Below are 23,816 nucleotides of genomic sequence, written 5' to 3' on the forward strand. Positions count from 1 at the left end.
TACAACACAAATCTGAAGTTAGCACAATAGTGTGGCTAGCTCTATCGGTTCATGCATCTTGGTGAATGATTCAAACATTCAAAATAACAATATCAGGGAGGATTCTCACCACACATTCAACATTTTTTGGGCAAATCTGCTTATCAAAATACTAATGTATCTGTTTTCAAAACTGATACTTTCTGTGCTTTTAAAAATGATACGAGACTCTGGAAGTCAAGCAGGAACAGAACTGATTGAACGAATGATTTCCTATTGTCACACGTACTGGGATACAGTGAAAAGTGTTGTTTTGCGTGCTATATAGGTGGATCATACCATACAGCGTGCATCAAGGTAGCAGAACAGAGTGCAAAATACAGTGTTACAGCCGCAGGGGAGGTGCAGAAAGAGAGAAAGAGAGAGAGAGAGAGAGAGAGATCAGAATTAACATTTGAGAGGTCCATTCAACAGTCCGAAAACAGTGCGGAAGAAGCTGTTCTTGAATCTATTTCTATGTGCATACAAACTTTTATATCTTCTGCCCGAAGCAAGAGGGTGCAATAGAATATAACAGGGATGGGAGGGTTTTTTGATTATGTTGGCTGCTTTTCTGAGGCAACAGAAAGTATAGATGAAGTCAATGGATCGAAGGTTGGTTTGCATGATGGACTGGGCGGTGTTCATAACCCTCTGTACTGTCTTGTGGTCGAGGGAACAGCAGTTAAGCCAAACTGTGATGCACCCGTAGAACATAGAACAGTACAGCAGAGTACAGGCCCTTCGGTTCACAATGTTGTGCCGCCCTATTATCCTACTAAGATCAATCTACCTTGCATACCCTACATTTTATGATCCTCCATGCGCCTATTCAAGAGTCGTTTAGAAGACTCTAATGTATGTGACTACACTACCACTGCCAGCAGCAATTCCACATAACCACCACTCTTTGTGTAAAGAACATACCTCTGACATCTCCCCTATATGTTCTTCCAATCACTTTAAAATTATGCGCCCACGTAATAGTCATTTCCGCCCTGGGGAAGAAAGTCTCTGACTATCCATGCCTCTCATCATCTTGTACACAATTACCCAGATTGAACTCCAACTGCCATTCTCTGCCCATTTCTGCCAATGATCTATATCCTGCTGTATCTTTTGACAACCTTCTACACTATTCACAACTCCACCAATCTTTATGTCATCTGCAAACTTATTAACCCACCCACGTTTTCATCCAATTTACTTACATATATCATAAACAGCAGAGGTCCTAGTTCAGATACCTGTGAAACACCAATACTCATGGACCTCCAACCAGAAAAACATCCTTCCATCACTACCATTCTGCCTTAAATGGGCAAGCCAATTCTGAATTCAAGTGGCCAAGTCACTATGGATCCCATGAATCATAATCTTCTGGATGAATTTGATGGGATGCTTTCTATGGTGCATCTGTAAAAATTGGCAAGTGCCCTGGCCTGTGAGGAAGACCTCACAACAGAGCAGGATTTCAAATCTGCACACGTTATCACATCACTCTGGCTTGTTGCTGTAACAAGTGTCGAGCAGTCATTACATTTCCCATATCAGGTATAGATTTGTCAGGTACCAAGCTCAATGCCACTCACTGATGCTCAGTGCATGCTGCTAATTTCAGACAGTCACTGCTGGCTGTGAAGAGTACTATTTTGTCACTGTTCCTACTCATTTCTACCTGTTGCTACCAGACGAATCTAAGCTCTGGCCAGAAGCACTAGTGATTGTGTGACTAGGCCCACAGAACGCAAGTTCCTTGAGCTATTATTGTTCCTTTCCCAAGACTTACAAAAATAAACTTACGCAATTGAGAGGATGGCTTTCTTTAGTTTAGTGCTCCCACATTTATTTAGAGATAAACCATTTTCAAACTCCCGCCAGTTTCAATCAAATCCAAAACAAAACAGTATAGGAAGGAACTTTTATTCTACCCAGTTAAAGTATCACGTTACGAGTTAGATAGATTAACACTGTCACAGGGAATTGAAACAGTGAGAAACATCACAGGTAGGCAGAGGAACTAAAATGTGAAAAACAGATAACAGAGAAAGTGTCTGTGATAGTGAGTGAATCTCACTGCAGATAGTCAAAAGGAGAGAGAAAAATAAAAGCTTGGACAAATGCATATACATGTTGAGGAGTGATGAGATGAAAGAAACATATATGTGCATGAACAGAAATTACATTATTGGTCATTTATAAATAGGGCATGTAAGCAGGCAGTTTGCAAATGAGAGTTACAGAACATAAAAAGTTAATAATTTGGCTTCAGAGCATTAGGATTTCAGTTCAATCGAGTTAGATTAAACCCATGACCCATAGGTGAAGGGTCAGAGCTTCACTTGGTTGTTCCCATTATTCAAGAGATCAAAAGATTGCAAGCAGCTCATTATGCTGGGCTGACTCACTTCTGCAGAAAGAGCCTGTTCTAAGTAAACCGGTTTACTTTTATTCCAAAGCATAGTATTTACTTATTGACACCAAACAGGCAAAAGGTGGATAAAGTAGGGAAGGTGAATGAATAAATTTGAATTAGATTGTACAAGATCAATTATTATTTGGTAATGAGACTGGGGAAGGGATTTAAACAGAAAAATACAAATTGCACTAGTATACAGACAAGAAATATATGTCTGTGGCCAGAGACTTCTGACCTAAAGTACAACATGGATGAATGCTGAAGACAATCTTAACATGAATAGGCAGCAGGATAAGACAAATATTTCCACGAAGTATCTTGACACTTATTCTTCACTTAATAGGGCCATAAAAGTTCTGGTAGTGGTAACAGACAGTATTACTCGGGGAGTGATCCTCAATTTAGGAAGGTTAATAGTGTGCAACCATACAATTTCAGTCAGTAAACTACACACAGTCTATTTAAGAGTGACTAATTTGATATTTATTATCTGACTTCTGGGGTAAGAGAAAACACTACTGGAACTGGGAACTGAAGTGTCCAGGATGCCAACAGGAGCAAACTCAAAGAGAAACATGAATAATTTAGATCTAAGTATGCCACATAAAAGGTAGTAAACATGGGAGCACGGGCAGATAGTATCGCTAAGCATAAAAAATCAATGACTGGCCATTGGCTGAGGAATGCTGAAGAACAAATTGAAAATGAAAATGAAAAAATTTTAACGTAAAATAAATATTCCACGTTAGACAGGAGTTTGCCTGCACATCCATCAGCTTGGTGTAGTGCATCCCCTGCTCCCAATGTGGCCTCCTCTCCGGTGAGACCAAGCACAGACCCCGTGTTCTGTTCATGACAAATGACAAAACCTTCTGGTCCTGAACCATTTTAACTCCCCCCCCCTCCCACTCCCTGGGTCATGTGCCCATCTGGGCCTCCTCGAGTGTCACAATGATGCCATCTGCAAACTGGAAGAGAAACACCTCATATTCTGCCTCGGGAGCCTGAAGCCCAAAAGTGGGTTTTACCAGTTTCAGAATCTCCCCACCTACTCCGGCCTCATCCCATAACCAATCCACCCATCTGGGTGGTAGTGGATGGAAAATATTCAACATGGTACTCAATTACGAGTGGTGTACCACAAGGATCAGTTCTGGGGTCCTCTTCTATTTGTGATTTTCGTAAATGATTTGGATGTAAGAACGGAAGGATGGATTAGTAAGTAAGTTCGCAGACGATACAAAGGTGGGTCGAGTTGTAGATAGTGCGGAGGGCTGTTCTAGGTTACAACGTGACATTGACAGGATGCAGAGCTGGGCTGAGAACTGGCAGATGGAGTTTAATCCTGAAAAGTGTGAAGTGATTCATTTTGGAAGTACAAACTTGAAAGCAGAATACACGGTTAACAGAAAGATTCTTGGCAGTGTGGAGAAACAGAGGGATCTTGGGGGTCATGTTCACAGTTCCCTGAAAGCTGCCAGCCAGGTGGATCGATTTATTAAGAAGGCGTATGGTGTGTTAGCTTTCATTAATAGAGGGACTGAGTTCAAGAGCCATGAAGTTGTGCTCCAGCTATACAAAAAACTGGTTCGGCCACATTTGAAGTACTGTTTCCAGTCCTGGTCACCTCATTACTTGAAAGAAGTGCAAGTGTTGGAAAAGGTGCAGAGGAGATTTATCTGAATGTTGCCTGGAATGGAGGGAAGGTCTTATGAGGAAGGGTTGAGAGAGCTGGGGCTTTTCTCTTTAGAATGATGAAGGATGACAGGTGATAGAGGTATACCAAATGATCCGAGGTATAGATAGAGGGGACAGCCAGAGTCTTTTTCCGCGGGTGGAGGTAGCCATTACGAGGGGGCATAGTTTTAAAGTGAGTGGAGGTAGATATAGTGGAGACGTCAAAGGTAGGTTCTTTACTCAGAGAGTGGTCGGTGTATGGAATGTGTTGCTGGAGAGGGTCGTGGAGTCGACCTCATAGGGAGACTTAAGCAGCCATTAGATAGGCATATGGATGGTAGTATAAGGCAGGGGTAGAGGTTAGATAGACCTTAGGTTTAGGATAAAAGTTCAGCACAACATCGTGGGCCAAAGGGCCTGTACTGTGCTGTACTGTTCTGTGCTCTATGTTCTATCTCATCCCCACCTCCTTGACCTGACACAACTTGTCCGTCTTCTCTCCCACCTATCTGCTCCTCCCATCCCACTGACCAATCCCCACCACTCTGTACAAGCACTCACCTATCACCATCCCATCTACCTTCCTCCGCCCCACCCCTCCTCTCTCTATTTATTCCTGAGCTGTCTTCCCACTCCCCATCTCTGAAGAAGGGTCATGACCCAAAACGTCAATTTTCCTGCTTCTCTGATGCTGCCTGGCCTGCTGTGTTCCTCCAGCTCCACACTGCGTTATCTATAAAATGAAAATAGTGTTTTTTTTTGTACTTTGGAACTGATCTGGCAGACTATATTGCCTTTCTGAAGCCTTGAGCTTTCTTCAGTAAGCAAACCTTCAGTTTTCTCTCTTCCTGCATATCTACACAGCAGCACTATCTCAAGTAAAACAACTCCTATACATCAGGCAGAACTTTCTTTCAAAACACAGGTTCAAGGCATGGAATGAATGCATCTAACATCAGTCCCCTTCTGTCCTCAATCACTACTATTTTAACAGGCCAGTTAACAACATAAGGACTGGTGCCAAAATAAGGAGAGCTGTCTCATACTAGTCAAAGCAATGGCCTGAGATAGTCATGCTCACGGAATTATTCCTTAAAGACAATGTCCTAGACACCACCATCATCGTCCCTGGATATATTCTGTCCCACCGGCAGGACAGGCCCAGCAGGATACAGTTGGGAGGCAGTTGGCCTGGGAGTCCTCAGCATTGACTCTGGACCTCAAAGCCTCACTACTCAGGTTAAACACGGGCAAGGAAACTTTCTGCTAAATTACCATGTAGCATTTTCCCTCAGCTAATGAATCAGAACTCCAAAATCCACCACCAAAAGTGGCTCGGCAGCAGTACTACTGATTAGGACCTGACCAGCTCACAGGGCATAGCTGCTAAACTGGGTCAGCAGCAGGTGGTGAGGGATTCGACAAAAGGGAAAAACGTTCTTGACCTCATCCTTACCAATCTGCCAGCTGCAGTTGCATCTGTCTATAACAATATCAGTAAGAATGACCACTTACAGTACTTGAGGGGATGAAGTCTTGTCTTCACTTTGAGAACACCTTCTATGGTGTGTAGCACTATCACCACGCTAAATGGGACAGACTTCGAACCTATCTAGAAACTCCATGAGGCGCTGAGAGCTATTAACTGTAGTAGGACGTTTGTCCAGCACAATCTGCAACCTCATGGCCCAGTATATTCCCCACTCAACCATTACTATCAATCCAAGGGACCAACCTTGGTTTAATGGAGGCTGCAGGAGGACATACCAGGAACAGCATATTTTTAGGCATACCTAAAAATGAGGTGCCAGCCTGGTGAAGTTACCAAACAGAACTACTTGCATGCAGCAAATAATAGCATATCATAAGCAGCAAGTAATAGACAGAGCTAAGCAATCCTACAACCAACAGATCAGATTGAAGATCTGCAGTCCTGCCACTCCAGCTGGGAATTGTGAAGTCATTGGGGGAGGAGGCGCCACAAATATCAATGATGAAAAAGCACAACACATCAGTGCGATGGTTAGGGCTTAAGCATTCCCAGTAGCCTTCAGTCAGAAACGCTGAGTGGATAATCTATCTTGGCCTCCTCCAATGACCCTCAGGATCACAGATACCGATTTTCAGACAATTCAAGTTACTCCAAGTGACATCAAGAAACAATTGGAGGCACTGGATACTGCAAAGGCTATAGGCCCTGACAACAGTCTTGTGCTCCAGAACTTACTGCTAACCTAGCCAAGCTCTCCCAGTACAATTATAACACTGGCATCTACCTGACTATGTGGAAAATTGCCAAAGTGTGCTGTATACAAAAAGGATAAATCCAAACTGGCAAATTACCAACCCATTAGGTTACTCCCAACCATCATTAAAGTGACAGAATATGTTATCACACCTGCTCAGTGACAGCCGGCTCATCGTTACCCAGTTTGGGGTCTGCCAGAGTCACTCAGCTTCTGACCTCATTATAGCCTTGGTTCAAACATGGACATTCCAGAACTGGGGCGAGAGTGACAGCCCTTGACATCAGGTTGCATTCGCCCTCGCAAAAAACAGAATCAATGGGAATCAGGGGACAAACTCTCCGCTGGCTGAAGCCATACCTGACACATAGGAAGATGGTTGTGATTGTCGGAGGTCAGACATACCATCTTCAGGATATCTCTGCAGGAGATCCTCGGGGTAGTGTCCTAGGCCCAACCTTAGACAGCTGCTTCATCAGTGACGTTCCTTCCATCCTAACGCCAGAAGTGGGGATGTTCGCTGATGATCGCACAATGTTCAGCATCATTCACACCTCCTCAGATACTGAAGCAGTCCATGTTTAAATGCAAAAAGATGCGGACAATCCAGGCTTGGGCTGACAAGTGGCACGGAACATTCACACCACACAAATGCCAAGCAAAGACCATGTCCAATAAGAGACAATCTAACCACTGCTCCTTGACATTCAATGGTGTTATCGTCACCGTCAATATTTTGGGGATTACTACCAAACAGAAATTTAACTTGATTTGCCACGTAAACACAGTGGTTACAAGAGCAGATCAGATGCTAGGAATACTACGGTGAATAACTCACTTCTGACTCCCCAAAGCCAGTCCACCGTCTATAAGGTACACGTCAGGAGTGTGATGGAATGCTCCCCATTTGCCTGGATGGATGCAGCTTCGGTGACATTCAAGAAGCTTGACACCACCCAGGACACAGCAGCCGCTTGATTGGTGCCACATTTACACGCATCCACTTGCCCCAAAACCACGCTCAGTAGCAGCGTGTACTATTTATAAGATGAACCGCAGAATCTCACCAAAGATCATTAGACAGCACTTTCTAAACCCACGACCACTTCCAACTGGAAGGACAAGGGCAACAAATACATGGGAACACCACGTGCAAGTTCTCCTTTAAGCCACTCACCATCCTAATTTGGAAATAAATCGCCATCCCCTCCGTGTTGCTGAGGCGGAATGCTTGAATTGTCTCCCTAACTGCATTGTGGGTCATCCTAGAGCAGGTGGACTGCAGTGGTTCAAGGAGATGGCTCATTACCACTTCTCAAGGGCAAACAGGAACGTAGAACAAATGCTGGCCCAGTCACAGTGACATGCACATGCCATGAGTGAATGAAAATAAGAACAGATCAGAAGATAATACGGACAGGAGTCGGCCATTCAGCCCCTTGAATCTGCTTTGCCATTCAATAGGATTATGGCTAATCCAACTGAAACTCCTCATGTCCATTTTCCTGCCCTTTCCTCATAACCCTTGAGTTCTTGCTGATCAACAGCCTGTCTATCTCAGCCTTAAATATTATAAGCAATCTTCCCACATTACAGTCTGTGGCAAGGAGTTCCAAATATTCTCAACTCTTCAAGAGAAGTAGTTTCTCATCATCTCAGTCTCAATTTAACACCACTTAATTCTGAGACTTCACGCTCTGGTCCTGGACTCTTCCATGAAGGAAAATATCCTCTAAGCATTTACCCAGTAACTCTTAATTCTTAATTCTTTCATTAAGGTGGGCATTGTGACACCATGCTGACCATAGTAGTGACCTTTGTACCATCATACTGTGGCCACTTAAGAATCCTATATGTTTCAATGAGATCACCTCTCATTCTTCCAAACTCCAGTAAGTAGAGTCCCAATGTGTTTAACCATTGCTCACAAGACAATCTCTTCAGGCCAGGATTATCCTACTGAAGCCTCCAATGAAATAGTATCTTTTCTTAGTCAAGGGGACCAAAATTGCTCACAGTACTCCAGGCATGGTCTCAGCATCTTCAGTAAGACCTCCCCCCTCTTACACTTCAGCCCCATTGAAATAAGGGCCAACATTCCATTAGCCTTCCTGATCACTTGCTGCACATGTATGCTAGCTTTGTGTTTCATGCACAAGCACCCTCAAGTCCCAATGTGTTGTTGCTTTCTGCAGTTTGTCCCCATTTAAATATGATTTCCCAAAACAAACAACTTTATGTTTTTCCACAATACACTCTAATTACTAATATTTTGCCCCTTATTAACCTATCAGTACCTTTCCATAAACTGTTTGCATTTCTCTCACTTGCCTTTCCATCGACTGTTGTGTCACCTGCAAATTTAGCTGCAGTACATTCGCTTCCTTCCTCCAAGTCATTAAATATATTGTAAACAGTTGTAGTTCCAGCTTATTCCCAGGATTTTATATGGATTACCAAATGGAATTAAGGAGATTGAGAAATTGGAATTGATAATGTCAAAATGTTGCTGGAATGTTACACCCTTTCACCTATTTTTAGCCTACTTTGCTAAACAATGTGCTCAAAAGTGTTATTACATACCCCTGGACCGGTGGGACTTGAACTTGTGCCTCCAGGTCCAGGGGTAGGGACAGTGCCACTGCGCCACAAGAGGGTCCCTAACAACACCTCCAATCAGAATGTCAGACATTAAATTCTGTACAAGTCTAATCTGTAGTTTAAAGTCTAAGTATGCTGCAGGTGAGTGCTTGGCCGAGTGTGAACTGCAATGCATCAAGACATGGCACAGAAATCTGCAGAGGCCGACCTGCGGCTGCTCACTCACCTTGAAGTCGTACGCAGACTGCTTGATGACTTCTGGTGCCATCCAGAAGGGTGTCCCTACGAACGTGTTTCTCTTTATCTGTGTGTCTGTTAATTGCCCAGCTACCCCAAAGTCTGCAAGCTTCACGTCTCCTTGCTCTGACAGAAGTACATTAGCAGCTGTGGAGATATGACAAACAGAACATCAAAATTAACTGTTCTCTAAGGCAGCTAGAGTATCCCCTGTTTTAGGCACAAAGGGAAAATGACAGCATAATGCAGGGAGATTGGGAGTGAAGCACGATTCAAGGAAAGGATGTTAAAGAGGTGTTAAAAAGCAGAAGTACGTGTGGAAAAGGAAGGAATTAAAAATTTTAGGCTGCTGGATTTTGTCTGTGCATATATTAATCCACACCAGTAGCTAGGGGGTCAGTCAAAGAAAACAAGAAATCACAAAAAGAAAGTAAATATTCAAGATTGTTCAGTGGCCATCTCTTTTTCCATTCTTGTTTCTGTTAAAATCTGAGCAAATAAGAATAAGTGTGTAAAATACATTCACCCATCCTTTCCAAAAGAAATCTGTTAAGAAGTAATTATTTCTATGCTCATTGAGTAGAAGAATCTAAGTTGTGGGGCAAGATAAATGATCACCTTATCAGATTTTTAAAAATTATTTTTCAAATAACAACCATTCTTCAAAGGTTAAAAACAAACTGGAGCTGGAGGAGGGGCTCAAATAAACCAAGGGGCAGGAGGTCATGATTCTTTGCTCAGCATCATGGTGGCTAAGTGGTTAGCACTGCTGTCTCACAGCGCTGGGGACCCGGGTTCGATTCCACTCTTGGGTGACTGTCTGTGTGGAGTTTGCACGCTGTCCCTGTATCTGAGTGGGTCTCTTCTGGGTGCTCTGATTTCCTCCCACAGTCCAAAAATACGCAGGTCAGGTGGATTGGCCATGCTAAGTTGCCCATAGTGTCCAGGGATGTATAGCTTAGGTGTGTTAGCCAGGGGAAATGCACGTTTGCAGGGATAGAGTGGGTCTGGGTGGGGTGCTCTGCAGAAGGTTGGTGTGGTCTTGTTGGGCTGAATAGCCTGTTTCCACAGTATGATGGCACAAAGGTCACTACTATGGTCAGCATGGTGTCACAATGCCCACCTTAATGAAAGAATTAATGAACTGGTAGTCAAGTTCCAACTGTGTGCCTGAATGAGGAACAGAGTATCTTTGCCTTCTGCTTTATTGTCAACTGTTTTGGGGTCAGGCTTAGCACAGCTTAGGTATTGTATGACTTTCCTCTACTTTGCTTAGTCAAGCACTTCAAGCTCAGCTTTTTCTGGCTGCCTCCTCCAGCCGCTCTGGACACTTTCCTCACTGATCTAGTCCATTAGTATATTTGGCTTTATGAAAATGTCAGGGTAGGCAACAGCCAACGTGGCAGATCAGAGCTGGGTGTGATAGTCCCAAGGGTGAAGATGCAACAAGACATGGGGAGCTGCAAGGTTGCCCCCTCCTTTCCCCAAAGCAGTAGGGTACACCCCTTGTTCTTCACTTTCCCAGATAACAGGTTTCCCCTCCTTAATATTCTAATATCTCTTTCCAACTACATTTTGCAAAAGGGTTGATCTCTTCCCTTTGGTCACAACACCATAAGACAATTTCATAACACCATAATACACAGGAGGAGAATTATAATGTAGGCTCACATGCTGCGGGAGTACTGAGGGAGTGCTACATTCACAGGCAATAATACTAAAAATCATGAACGTGACTTTTTTTTTTACAAAACAGGCATTAAGATATGATTAAAAACATGTCTCCCTTTCCCAATCCCTACATCAGAAAGTAATTCCTGACAGTGCAAATTCCCTGCTTTCGGGAGTATTATGCTGATGTCTCTCTGCCTTTCACTCCCTCTTTTAAGCAATAATTTGGAAATCAATTTACAGGAGTTATAATTATCCAAACAGAAGTTATTGCTCTGCTTTACTCTCAAAAACACGTTAACAATCCCATTTCTTGTCATGTTTTTACCTTTAATATCTCGATGAATTTTTCGTTCTGAGTGCAGATAGTCTAAACCTTTAAGTATTTCCCGTAGGATCGTTGCAATGTAAGTCTCCTCCAGGGGGCCTGGTTTCAGCTGCAAAGACCACAACCATCCATTAACAATATGGAACTACATGGTGGATGAGGAAACGCATCCAGCAAGTTACTCAGCTGGGATAACCCAAAAGAGCTTTTAGTTCAATTGCATTCAGTTAGTTGGTCTGGATTGGTCCTCCATTAGAGGGTTATCATCAGCCAGGATAACCTGGTCATTCATGACTACTGGACAACAGCCCAAACACAAATGCTACAACAGCCTTGGTGAGTTACTGCAGAACATCTGGCAGATGGTATACACTGCTGCCACTGCTGATGTTGTGGCCATTACAGAGACTAGGTTGAGAGAAGGACAGGACTGGCTGCTCAATGTTCCAGGGTTTCGTTGTTTTAGACGAGATAGAGAGGAAGGTAAAAGAGATGGAGGAGTTGCATTACTAATCAGGGAGAATGTCACATCTGCACTCAAACAGGACATACTGGAGGGCTCATCCACTGAGGCAATAAGGGGAGACCTCAAAAATAAGATGTGTGCTATCATTCTGCTAGGATTATACTATAGCTCACCCCAGCCCCCAACTGAGATGCCGAGGAACAAATCTGTTACGCAAATTATGGAAAGGTGCAAAAAAAAACGGGTTGTTATAGTGGGTGACTTTAAATTCCCCAATATTGACTGGAATTCCCTTACAGCAAGAGGCTTAGGCAGGGCTGAATTTGTTAAGTGCATCCAAGATAGTTTCTTGAAACAGTAGGTGGATAGTCCAACTATAGGATGTGGCATACTGGACCTTGTCTTGGTCAATGAGCCTGGCCAGATGGCTGACCTTTCAGTTTTAAGATAGCTGCAAAGAAGGAGTGGTCAGGACCTTGCGGGAAAGTACTAAATTCAGGGAGGGCAAATTATGTCAATATTAGGCAGGAACTAGGGAATGTTAATTGAGAGGAGCTGTTGTCGGGCAAGTCCACATGTGACATGTGAGAATTGTTTAAAGACCTGCTGATGAGAGTTTAGGACTGGCAAGTTCCAGTCAGGAAAGTCACAGATGGCAAGGTAAGGGACCATTGGATAACGGGGGAGACAGAGTTTAGTTAAAAGGGAAAAGTTTTTAAGGTTTACAGCTAAAACTGGACAGGGTCGGTGAGGAATATAAAGAAAGCAGGAAAGAACTCAAGTAGGGAATGAGGAGAGCAAGAAGGAGCCTTGAAATGACCTTGGCAAGTTGGGTTACAGTCAATCCCAAGGCACTCTATACATACATTAAAAATAAAAGGATAACTAGGGAGAAGGTATGACCATTCAAGGATAAAGGAGGGAACTTGTGCTTGGAGGCAGAGGACATGAGCAAAATCCTAAGTGAGTACTTTGCCTCGATATTCACCCAGGAAAACGATATGGAGGATAGTGAGATTTGTGGGGAGTATGCTAATATACTAGATCATGTTGAGATCAAGAAAGAAGTGGTGTTGGATCTCCTGAAGAGCACTGAGGTGGTTAAGTCCCCAGGGCCCGATGGTATCTATCCCAGATTGTTGAGAGAGGCAAGACAAGAGATTTCTGGGGCTTCAACCAAGATCTTTGTATCCTCGTTAACCTCTGGAGAGGTCCCGAAGATCTGGCGAATAGCTAATATTGCCCCACTGTTCAAGGAGGGAAATAAGGATATTCCAGGAAACTACAAACCGATAAGTCTTACATCAGTGGTTGGGAAGTTACTGGAGAGAATTCTTCATTTATGCACATTTGGAAAAGCATGGCCTAACTAGGGACAGTCAGCATGGCTTTATGCAAGCAGGTCATGCGTTACCAACTTGATTAAATTTTTTGAGGCGGTGACAAAAGTGATCAATAACAGTAGAGCAGTGGATATTGTTTACATGGTTTTTAGTAAGGCTTTAGTCAAGGATCCATCACGGTCGGCTCATCCAGAAGATTCAGATGCATGGGATCCACGGTGACATGTCTGTGTGGATTCAAATTTGGCTTGTGCATGGAAGGCAGCGGGTTGTGGTGGAAGAGTGTTTTATTGGCCAGAGGTTCATGATTAGTGGTGTCCCACAGGGATTCATACTGGGACCTCTGCGGTTTATGATATATATAAATGGCTTGGATGAAAATGTAGACGGGTGGGTTAGTCAGTTTGTAATGACACAAAGATTGTTGGAGTTGTAGAAGGGTGTCAAAGGATACAGTGGAATATAGATTAGTTGCAGATACGGGCAGAGAAATGGCAGTTGGAGTTTAATCCAGGTAAATGTAAAGTCCAGCACTTAGGGAGATAAAATGTTAAGGAAAAGTATACAGTTAATGGTAAGACTCTGAACAACAATGACATACAGAGGGGTCTCGGGGTTCAAATCCATGGCTCCCTCAAATGGCCACGCAGACAGACAGGGTGGTAAAGAAGGCATATGACGGGCTTGCCATTATATTACAAGAGTCAGGATGTCATATTCCAGCTTTATAAAACTTTGGTTAGGCCACAGTTAGAGTATTGTATTCAATTCTAGTCACCACAATACAAAAGGATGTGGAGGCTTTGGATAGGATGCAGAAGAGGTTTACCAGGATGTTGCCTGGAATAGACGGAATAAGCTATAAGGAGAGACTAGAGAAACTTCGGTTGTTTTCTCTGGAGTGGCAGAGGCTGAGGGGAGGCTTGATAGAAGTCTATAAAATTATGAGATGCACACAGAGTTGATGGTCAGAATCATTTTCCCTAGAGTTGAAATGTCTAATATTAGGGGGCATGCATTTAAGGTGAGAGGGGGAAAGTTCAAAGATGAGAGGCAAGTTTTTTTTTTTACACAGAGTGTGGTAGGAGTCTGGAACGCACTGCCAGGGGTAGCGGTGGAGATAGATACAATAAGTTTAAAGGACTTTTAGATAAGTACGTGAATATGCAAGGAATGCAGGGATATGGACCAAGGGTAGGCAGGAGGAGTTAGTTTAATTTGGCGTTATGTTCAGCACAGCGTAGTCAGCTGAAGGGCCCATTCCTGTACTGTACTGTTCTATGTTCTATGCATTGGCTATGGAGAGATTGAAGGCTGAAGGTATTAGATGGGGTGCTAGTCAAGTGACTATTTTGTCCTGGATAATGTTGAGCTTCCTGGGTTTGTTGGAGCTGCAACCATCCAGGCAAGTGGGGAGAACTCCATCACACTCCTGACCTGTGCCTTGTAGATGGTGGGCAGATTTGCTGTAGAATCGCCAACTTCTGGCCAGCTCTTGTAGCCCCAGTATTTATATGGCTGGTCCAGTTCAGTTTCTGATCAATGAGGGATGGTGACAGTGGGGGTTTCAGTTATGGTGCATTGAATACCAGCCGGCAATGGTTGGATTTTCTCTTGCTGGAGATAGCCATTGCCTGGCACTTATGAGGTACAAATGTTCCTGGCAACTTATCAGCCCAAGTCTGAATGTTGTTCAGGTCTTGCTGCATTTGGACACAGGCAGCTTCTAACACCTTCAAAATTCAGTCCCTCCAAATGCAACACATCATGGCTTAGCATCAGAATCTGCAAGATGCACTACAGTCGCTCACCAATGTTCTTTTGACAGTACCTTCCAAACCTACAACTTCTAACACCCAAAAAGTCATCAGTAATGGATACATCGTGGTATGTGAGGAATTGTGAATGGTGCTGAACATTGCATAGTCATCAGTGAACATCCCCATCTCTGTCCTTATGATGAATGGAGATACAGTTAGGGATTCTAGGGAAAGACAGGTCCAAGCTTGGTGATGATGCTCTAATGATCAAACACCATTAGTAAACACTATCATGGCTCATGAATAAGAGTCACTTGTCCAAAGCTGCAGCTTCCTGATTGATTACTTGACATGGTACAGATGGACAATTTTTTTCTCCCTGGGGGAGGTGAAAATTGGCAAAACAGAAAAGGCTTAGGAAAATATTAGGACAGGAATAATTCCATGGAGATTATTCCAAAATTACAATTCTCTTTCTCTAGAGCTATGCCAGCTGTGTCTGTTTCTATGGTTGACAGCTGAAAGCAAAATAAGGTAACTGCTTCTAACAATTTGACATTTTGCTATTTCCTCCTCCCCTCAGACATTGTTCCACATGCACCAGCTAACCTCTGGCATTTCATCCAAATGGGTGCCTTGACACGGAGGATCATCATTCCCTTTCTCATTCCAACACGTCCAGACTGAGCAGCTCTGCTCAGGGACCATTTTCTGTTGGATTCTTGACATTGCAGATCAAGCTGTTAAGCTACTAACCTTATAGTCCCATTAAACAGCCAAGAAAACAAATTCATAAATGGTGAAAGTGATTTAAGGGAGAAGAAACTGAGATTGCAAATACAGCCGTGGTGTTCTTACTGTGTAATGCACAGCAAATCAAAGATTACCACATAAAAACATTGATTAAAGGCAGCATGCTTATCCATTTCTTCACCAGAGACAATAGAACATTAAGGTGAGTAAGTAGCAGCTTACAGATCTGGGAACGAGAGCTCTCTCAGTGCAGATAAAATGACACTGAGGCTAGGATTCAAATGCACATCATCTGGCCTTCAGTCAAATATTCACATGTTGCAGATCAAACCTGGTACTGGGGTTCAAACACTTACCCCTTTAGTGAAGCAACACTATTCCAATGGCATGGTTTCAAATTTTGAATCTTGGATTGGAGATCAATCTGTAGTGTATAGCTCAGAGTTCTAACATTGCTAATTTATCTCCTGTGTTAGGACTCACACAGAAAATGTAAAACCACAACATGATAAAAATTAGTACTCACCAAGTCCAATGCAGAACCTCCACCCAGATACTCCATGATTATCCACAATTTGGTGCCCTTGAGAGTGAACAAAATAATTGTGATTAGATTAGAAGCAGAGAGACCTTTTACATAAACTACTCATAACTTAGACAAAATGCAAATAGGCAAGTGGCCTTCTATAGCTCGTTGAGCTCTGTAGCCAATTAATGATTCCAATTAGATAGAATAGCAGATCCAACCTTAATTGAAATTAGAAAAGTTCAAGTCTCTTAGAACGTAAAACCTAGGCACCAGAACACTTCAATAACACAAATCCAGGCCACTGACCTTTCGATTACTGATCTCAACCCCAACTTGACCACCTTTGAAGTGTCCATGACAGACAGTAAAGTTAGTGTGAACGAGGTTACTTCACAGCAATGAAAGAGGGGCTAGTAATATTTTTGCAGGGTGCAAGAATCTACCTTGGGTCAAGGAATGAGATTGAATGATTTGACAAGTTGCTCCTGTTGATTCCAAGTTTCTTTGCAATGAGTATGAAGTGTTTTAAAATTCCTCATGGCATTGTTCACAGGGAGTCAAAGAATGCAGCAATTTATAAGGACAAAAGCTTGACGTCCAGCTACACAGATGTGTATGGCAGTGCACACAAACAGAAAAAACCACCTTCTTTTCAGCGTTCTTTTTTACAAGTCAAATGTGCTACAGCGCAAACTGACATTGCCTTTTGAAACTCTGTTTAGACCATAAAGCGATCTTCCTGTTTCTCTCATTTGGGGGTTTCAATTCCCCTCTTCCACTCTAACTTTATTGTCATGTTCTTTGGTCTTGCCATTCATTTAATTTTCTTCTCAAATAACGTGTCAACTTCTGTCAATGTTATGTGTATTTTTGTTTATGCAGTTCTCTTCCCATTGCTTCAGTCTCATTATGCCATCTTTTCCCTTTTCTGCTTCTCTTATGCAGTTCCACTGTCTCTCTATTTCTACCTCACTGAGGCACATTCTTGCTGCTTAAGGCACACAACATCAGAAACAAAACGTGGAAACACGATGCTGGCAGTGGAAAGTGAAAGGACGGGCACCTAGCAATGGTCAGGGTGTGGAATGAAATGCTCTGACAATGGGGAATATGAAGGACTAGGATTAAGTTGCACTGGAGAAATACTGTACTCCACTAAGTATCACAAACACAGAGAGGACTGGAGAAACCAATATTCTGAGGAAGGGTCACTAGAACGGAAACATTAACTTCGATTTCTCTCCGCAGATGCTGCCAGATGTGCTGAGTGTTTCCAGAAATTTCTAATTTTGTTTCTGATTTACATAATCTGCAGTTGTTTCATTTTTTTAAGTTAATATTTTGAGTTCACTACGGCTTTTTTTCAGAGCTGCACAGAATATCATTGGATAAATGTGAGTGCTGGAAAGAATAAAGGAGCAAGCAGATGTGGGAGACACTGCTCTAGAACTGGAAACACTCGGGTGGTTAGAATGGCTTTGCATTCTGTTCAGCAGCTTTTAAATTGAAGTGCACAAACAGCTTTCTCTCAAGCAGATGACATATCTAAGTAAGATTTTTAAAAAATTACTCAGCCAATTTCATTTCGAACTTATGAAAAGTCTCAGCAATAACATATTTATATAGTGACCTTAACGGAAAAGAAAGTTCCAAAGGGTTTTGCAGAAAAATAATAATGGTGAATCAAAAAAACTAATTCAAATAGATGGGATTTTACAAACACATCAAGTCCAGCTCACTTATTCATAGCAATCTTTCCTGTCACTACAATTTTGTCCAAAGCCCATCTTTAATCCTTCACTCCTGTCTCTGGCCTCTTGGGCCATATGTGTCTTCACCCCAACATTGAGGCTAGTCCCTATTTAAAGGCCCTCTGTTTAGTTCAGTAAGAAAATTTCCTTAGCAGCTTTAAACTTGAACATTTTGCTTACCGTTCTTTCCATCTACAATCATATCAGATATAAAATACTTTTTACATTATTTATTGAATTGAAATTACCTTTCCATTTTCAAAAAATTGCCTCAAAGTGACCAATTACAGGGGGTCTGGGCACCACACAATAGACTGACTAAGTTTGATATATTAGAGCTCGACATTTTGTGAAAAAACTACGCATTAAGAACATTAAATTGAAATGTATTGTTTATTTGGCAAGAATAATTTGCACAACTAAAAACTTGGTTAAAATGACCACTCTAAATGCAGATCTTTTATTCAGAATCTTCCACTAAGCTTTAATAACAATTTTTCAGAAGGATTTTTTGAGAACATCACTCTTGTGCCAAAAGAAACAAATTTCTGTGTCACACTTGCAACTTATTTTAAATTAATCTGAATTTCTTTCACATGATATGTCAAGTTATTACAATTCAAATATATTCATTTAAATTCAGTCATGCACGTATTTCTTAGTAAGGATAAGATGAACCAATTTAATGTTCCAAGTATTTTGGTGATAGGCTGACAGCAAAACGTGACAAGCTAAAAACTACAGGCTAATTGTAAATTATCTAACATAATAACAGCACTGAAAAAAACATATTTCATAATAATTATGGATTGGATTAAATTAAACTGGTCTGTGTATTTGAGTACCATAATTAATGCTTTTTCTTCTGGCTTCACCTTTTTCTCTCCAGGCTGAATTTGGCTTTGGTTTTATTCCCACAGGGTCAAGATATTTAACTTTCAAATTTAACTTCATATAATTAAAAACATTTTTTTTGGATGTAAGTTTGCTCGCTGAGCTGCAAGGTTCATTTTCAGATGTTTCGTCACCATTCTAGGTAACATCATCAGTGAGCCTCCGGTGAAGCGCTGGTGTTATGTCCTGCTTTCTATTTGTGCGTTTAGGTTTCCTTGGGTTGGTGATGTCATTTCCTGTTTTGATGTCATTTCCTGTTTTGGTGATGTCCTAAGGAAACCTAACCAGATAAATAGAAAGCGGGACATAACACCAGCGCTTCATCAGAGGCTCACTGATGATGTTACCTAGAATGGTATGAAACGTCTGAAAATGAACCTTCCAGCTCAGCGAGCAAACTTACACCCAGAACCTCAACCTGAGCTACAAATCTTCTCAAAACTCGCTACTTTTCTTTTTTATTAAGACATGTAAGTTAATATAGTTTAATGAGTCAAATATTAGTCAATAAGATTGGACTGGATAAAATCCCACAGAACTGCAGATGCTGTAAATCAGACACAAAAACAGAAGTTGCTGGGAAAGTTCAGTAATGTCTGACAGCATCCGTGAGAGAAATCAGAGTTAATATTCAGATCCGGTGATCTTTCTCCAGAACATAGGACGGGATGTTTGTAAGACTCCTTGCAGTTAAACAGAAAAGGCTGTGAAGTCACACAACTGTTTTAAATAAATGAAGCAGATTTTATTGAAGGCAAAAACGTCTTCAAGGTAGTGGACGTGGGAGGGTAGCACATGTTCGGGCTCCCAGCGCACCCACTCCCTCTTGCATGACTGACCACATCCTTCTTGTTTTTAAATTTAACTTTTGAATACATTAATCTTTTCTTCTTTCTGCACTGCAGAGGAGGAGTGGTTGCAGGGAGCTATTGAGTGGCACATGTCGGCTGTTCCTTGTGGCCATGGCTTGAGCAACTGTTCCGGTGTTGATGGATTGGATTGGTTCTTTTGTTGTTTGAGCAATGGCAGCGGAGTGAATGATCCCGCGGTCTTTCAGAGCTAATTTGGACAGTCAATCAGTCCTTGGAAGTTGAGATGGGCCCTGGTCCTCGAGAGCTGTGACAGTCTCCTGGCTACGGCGCTGACTACAGTATCAGCTGCAATGAGGCAGCTTTGGCAGAGATGGCATTTTGGGCCTGGTCAGCTATGCAGGGGTTGCTTCAATGTGCTTCCTCCTGGTGTTGCGACCTCAGGGACAGCTTTAGCAGCTGCAGGGTGGGGCAGCATCGCGTAGCCCGCTAGGAGATCAAGAAGCCATGGATGGAACAAAAAAGCGAAATTTGTCCTAATTTTGTGTGATTTATTCCTTTTGCAACTTATGTGATTAAAACGGTACCAACTTATTTTCATAAATACATGTGAAAATAAATTACTATATCAGGAAATGCAGAATTTATTTCATTTACGAGGATGAAGCTTTTAAATGTTGATGTTCAGAAAGACATTGGTTGTGCTAGTATAAAGCTCTCTGAAGGTTAGCATGCAGGTACTGCAAGCAGTTAGATGGAGTTGAAGTGTTCAGGTATAAAATATTAGTATGCAGGTACAGCAAGTAATTCAGAAGGCTAATGGAATGCTAATCTTTATTTGCAAGGAATTGAACATAAAAGTGGGAATTTTATAACATCAGTTGCACAGGAAATTGGTGAGCTCACTTCTTGAATACAGTGTGCAATTTTAGTCTCTATACAGGGAAGAATATAAATGCATTCTAGGCAGTTCAGAACAGGTTTACGACATTGATACTTGTCTTACGAGGAAATGCTGGGCAGGCTGGGCGAGTTTTCACCAGCATTTACAAGAATGTGGGGTGAGTTAATGGAGGTGTGTAGGACTTTGAATGGTCTTGGCAAGGCAGATGTCGAAATTATGCTTACTCTTAATGATAAGTCCAGAGCTAGGGGTCATTATTTTAAAATTAGGGACCCCCCCTTTCATAAGGGAAACCTTTTTTCTCCCGAGGATGGTGCGACTTTGAAAGCCTGTCTCAGAACACGGTGAAGTCAGAGGTGAATAGATTCTAATGAGGCAACGGAATCAAAGGTTATCTGGAGTAAATGGAAATACGGAAACTGAAATACAACAGATCAGCCGTGATTTTATTGAATGGTGGAACAGACTTGATGGGCTGAATGGTTTACACCTACTTTTAATTCACATAGTTGCCTGCATGGCTAAGAAATAGGAGTATAATTGTGTACGGTTTCAGTGACAGCATGCGTGGAATACTGTGTACATATCTAAGGAAGGATATATTTGCATTTGATGTGGTACAGTAATGTTCATTAAATAACTGGATGAGAAGGTTGACCCACAACGAGAGGCTGTGCAAATTGGGTTGATACATTCCAAAGTTTAGAGGATGGAGAGATGATCTAATTGAGATTGACAACATTCTAATGGGGTGTCTTAGGATAAACACAGAGGTTGCTATCCACATGCTGGGCATCTAGAATGCAGGTCTCTGACTTCCTATCATAAGGCTATCAGTTGTGACTGAGACGAAGGAAAATCTCTTCACCTACATGCTCATGTATCTTTGGCATTCTCTCCCTGTGGCTGGTTGGTGTTCCATTGTTGAATATATTCAAGTCTGGGATAGACTGGTTTTTAGTCTCTCAGTGTATAAGGAGATAAGAAGAAAAAGTGGGAAGAAGAGTTGAGGTTGAAGATTTGCCACAATCGCACCGAACAGCTCAAGGAGCTGGATGTGGTCTACTCCTGTTTTAGTTCAACAGGTATGTGGTATTTTTCTGAAGCAAATTCTGAAAATTTTGTAACTCGTTGATTTTCCAATGAGCTAATGATAGAAAAGCTAATTTGACATGCTCTCTGAAAACTGCACACATCATCTTCCTGCCTTCCGTTGCCTTAACCACAAGAATCTCCTGCAGTATTTAACTACTAATTCTGTATCTGGTAGCTTTCATGCCCTTTCTTGAAATGCTCAACTGTTGGGTGAAGTTCACCACTGGTAGAATGTGTTTGGACAACAGACTCCAAAGAACACATAATAAAAACCAAAAGAACTGTGGATGTTGTAAATCAGAAACAAAAACTGAAATTGCTGGAAACACTCAGGTGGTCTGGCAGCATCAGTGGAGAAAAATCAGAGCTAATGTTTCACTCCACTTGAAATGTTTACTCTGGTTTTTCTCTAACAATGATGCCAGATCTGCTGAGCTTTTCCAGCAATTTATGCTTTGGTTTCAAAGAATGCTTGTTTCACAACCACACACCACAATTTCAACTTAGTTACAGATTTCTTCACCGGAGATGTACACCACTCCTCCACTTCCACACAAAGCATCATCAAAATTATCTTAACATTCAACTGTTAGTCACTTGCTTGCCTTCTCCGTTTCACAATATGTTTTGATTAAGCACAAAACACTTGATAGAGGAGCACACAGAATAAACTTAATAGCTAGTATCGATGACCGATTGATAACATACACAACAGCTTTAAGTTTCAAGGACCATCCTTTGAAACTTTGTGATTTGATTTATCACAATCATATGTACCTACATGCAGCGAAAAGCTTTATTTTGCAACAGCCCAGGTAGATCATAGCAAACAAGGCTGTACAGACCATAGGGTGCTTAGACAGAGCAAGGCATACACTGCGCAGGAGGTGCACAAAGCAAGGTCAACATTATTTGAAGTTACAGAGGTCCATTCGACAGTCCAATAACGGCAGAGAAGAAGCTGTTCTTGAACTTGTTGGTGTGTATTCAAGCTTCTGTATCTTCAGCCTGATACCCGGGTGGGAGGTGTCTTTGATGATGTTGGCAGCCTTTCCGTAGCAATGAGAAATGTAATTAGAGTCTATGCATGGGAGGTTAGCTTCTGTGATCGACTGGGTGTGCATACAGCTTTCTAGAGTTTCTTATAGTCTTGGGCAGAGATGTTGCCTTACCAAGCCATTATGCACCTGGAATGCTTTCTATGGTGCATCTGTAAAGGTTGGTGAGGGTCCTTATGGAATTTCCTAAGCTGCCCGAGGAAGAAGAGGCACTGTTGTGAACAGTTGAGAACCTATGCCATTATTTTGCCACATTTTCTCCAAGCCACATTCAGGTTACTCAGCAAAAAGTGTCACAGATTAATCCATCCCTGAATCTTTACAAATAGTCTTTTCTCAAATAATTGTAATTATTTATTTCAAAGATACTTGTCTCAAATATGCCATCTTGAACTAACTTGAATCCTTTATATAGTAGACCTTATTAACTTTTATCTCTCTCTATGATACTTAATAGATCCCCTTGTTTATGATTACTAGACTACAAGACATTCCAATCATTTTCTTGCCAACCATAACTGGTGGATAACATACAGGCAGTTGGAGTAGAAGATAAGCTATGCTTTCTTCTCAAGCCACTTCAAAGTCTTCCTTTCTACATTGGAAAGTCTGTCGCTCCAAGATAACAGGGCTGATCGGTAACCCTTAACTCTTCAAATGTCCACCACAGAATAACTTCGGGTATCAATAACTTGCTGCAAACAATCAGCTGCACATAAGCAAAAGCAAAGCAGCTAACCAGCGCATTTATAACAGTCTTAAAGAAATACGATAACGACAGTTTACCTACAGGCAGAGGCCTGTACTGTAGCAAGGCTAACAGGGCTGAACAGAGCAAACAAACAGCAAGAGAAGAATAAACTCAAAACCTCAACTTTTCAAAAAAAAGATGCAGATGAAGGTCAAAACTTATTCGACAGATTTCCAAGACAGCCAATGCTTTTGTATTTGGCATGCCATTGGATCTTATTGAGTCATTTTGCCTTGGATTATTTTGGTTCTCATAGTTTGGAATACCCTTATGGGCAAACCATTACACCTTATAGAGTGTCAATTCTTACTTTGAGGTCAAGTAATATGCCTGGAAAACAAACAGCACTGGTAAGTGTTTTGAATAAGTAGGCATCTTTTATGCCTTTATCAGATGTCACAGTTCACCAAATCTGACAAAAAAATCACAAAAAGATGAAACAAACAAATGTATAACATAGTTCCAAATACAAAGCAGAAAACTGTCTCTCTAATTCCTTGAGTCAT

The 23,816-nt window shown here is 41.8% G+C and overlaps 1 protein-coding gene across 1 annotated transcript in view; it reads right to left on the reverse strand.

Moving 5' to 3' along the window:
• stk25b (serine/threonine kinase 25b) overlaps nucleotides 1–23,816 on the reverse strand; it is a 93,890-nt gene that overhangs the window by 18,823 nt on the left and 51,251 nt on the right. The window contains exons 3-5 of the mRNA XM_048542264.2: nucleotides 16,046–16,102; nucleotides 11,198–11,306; nucleotides 9,188–9,345 (exon numbers count right to left, since the gene is read on the reverse strand). Of these exons, the coding sequence (XP_048398221.1) occupies nucleotides 9,188–9,345; nucleotides 11,198–11,306; nucleotides 16,046–16,102 (324 nt within the window). The remainder of the gene's footprint in view (nucleotides 1–9,187; nucleotides 9,346–11,197; nucleotides 11,307–16,045; nucleotides 16,103–23,816) is intronic.

This window comes from Stegostoma tigrinum, chromosome 14 (assembly GCF_030684315.1).
Source record: "Stegostoma tigrinum isolate sSteTig4 chromosome 14, sSteTig4.hap1, whole genome shotgun sequence".
NCBI lineage: Eukaryota > Metazoa > Chordata > Chondrichthyes > Orectolobiformes > Stegostomatidae > Stegostoma > Stegostoma tigrinum.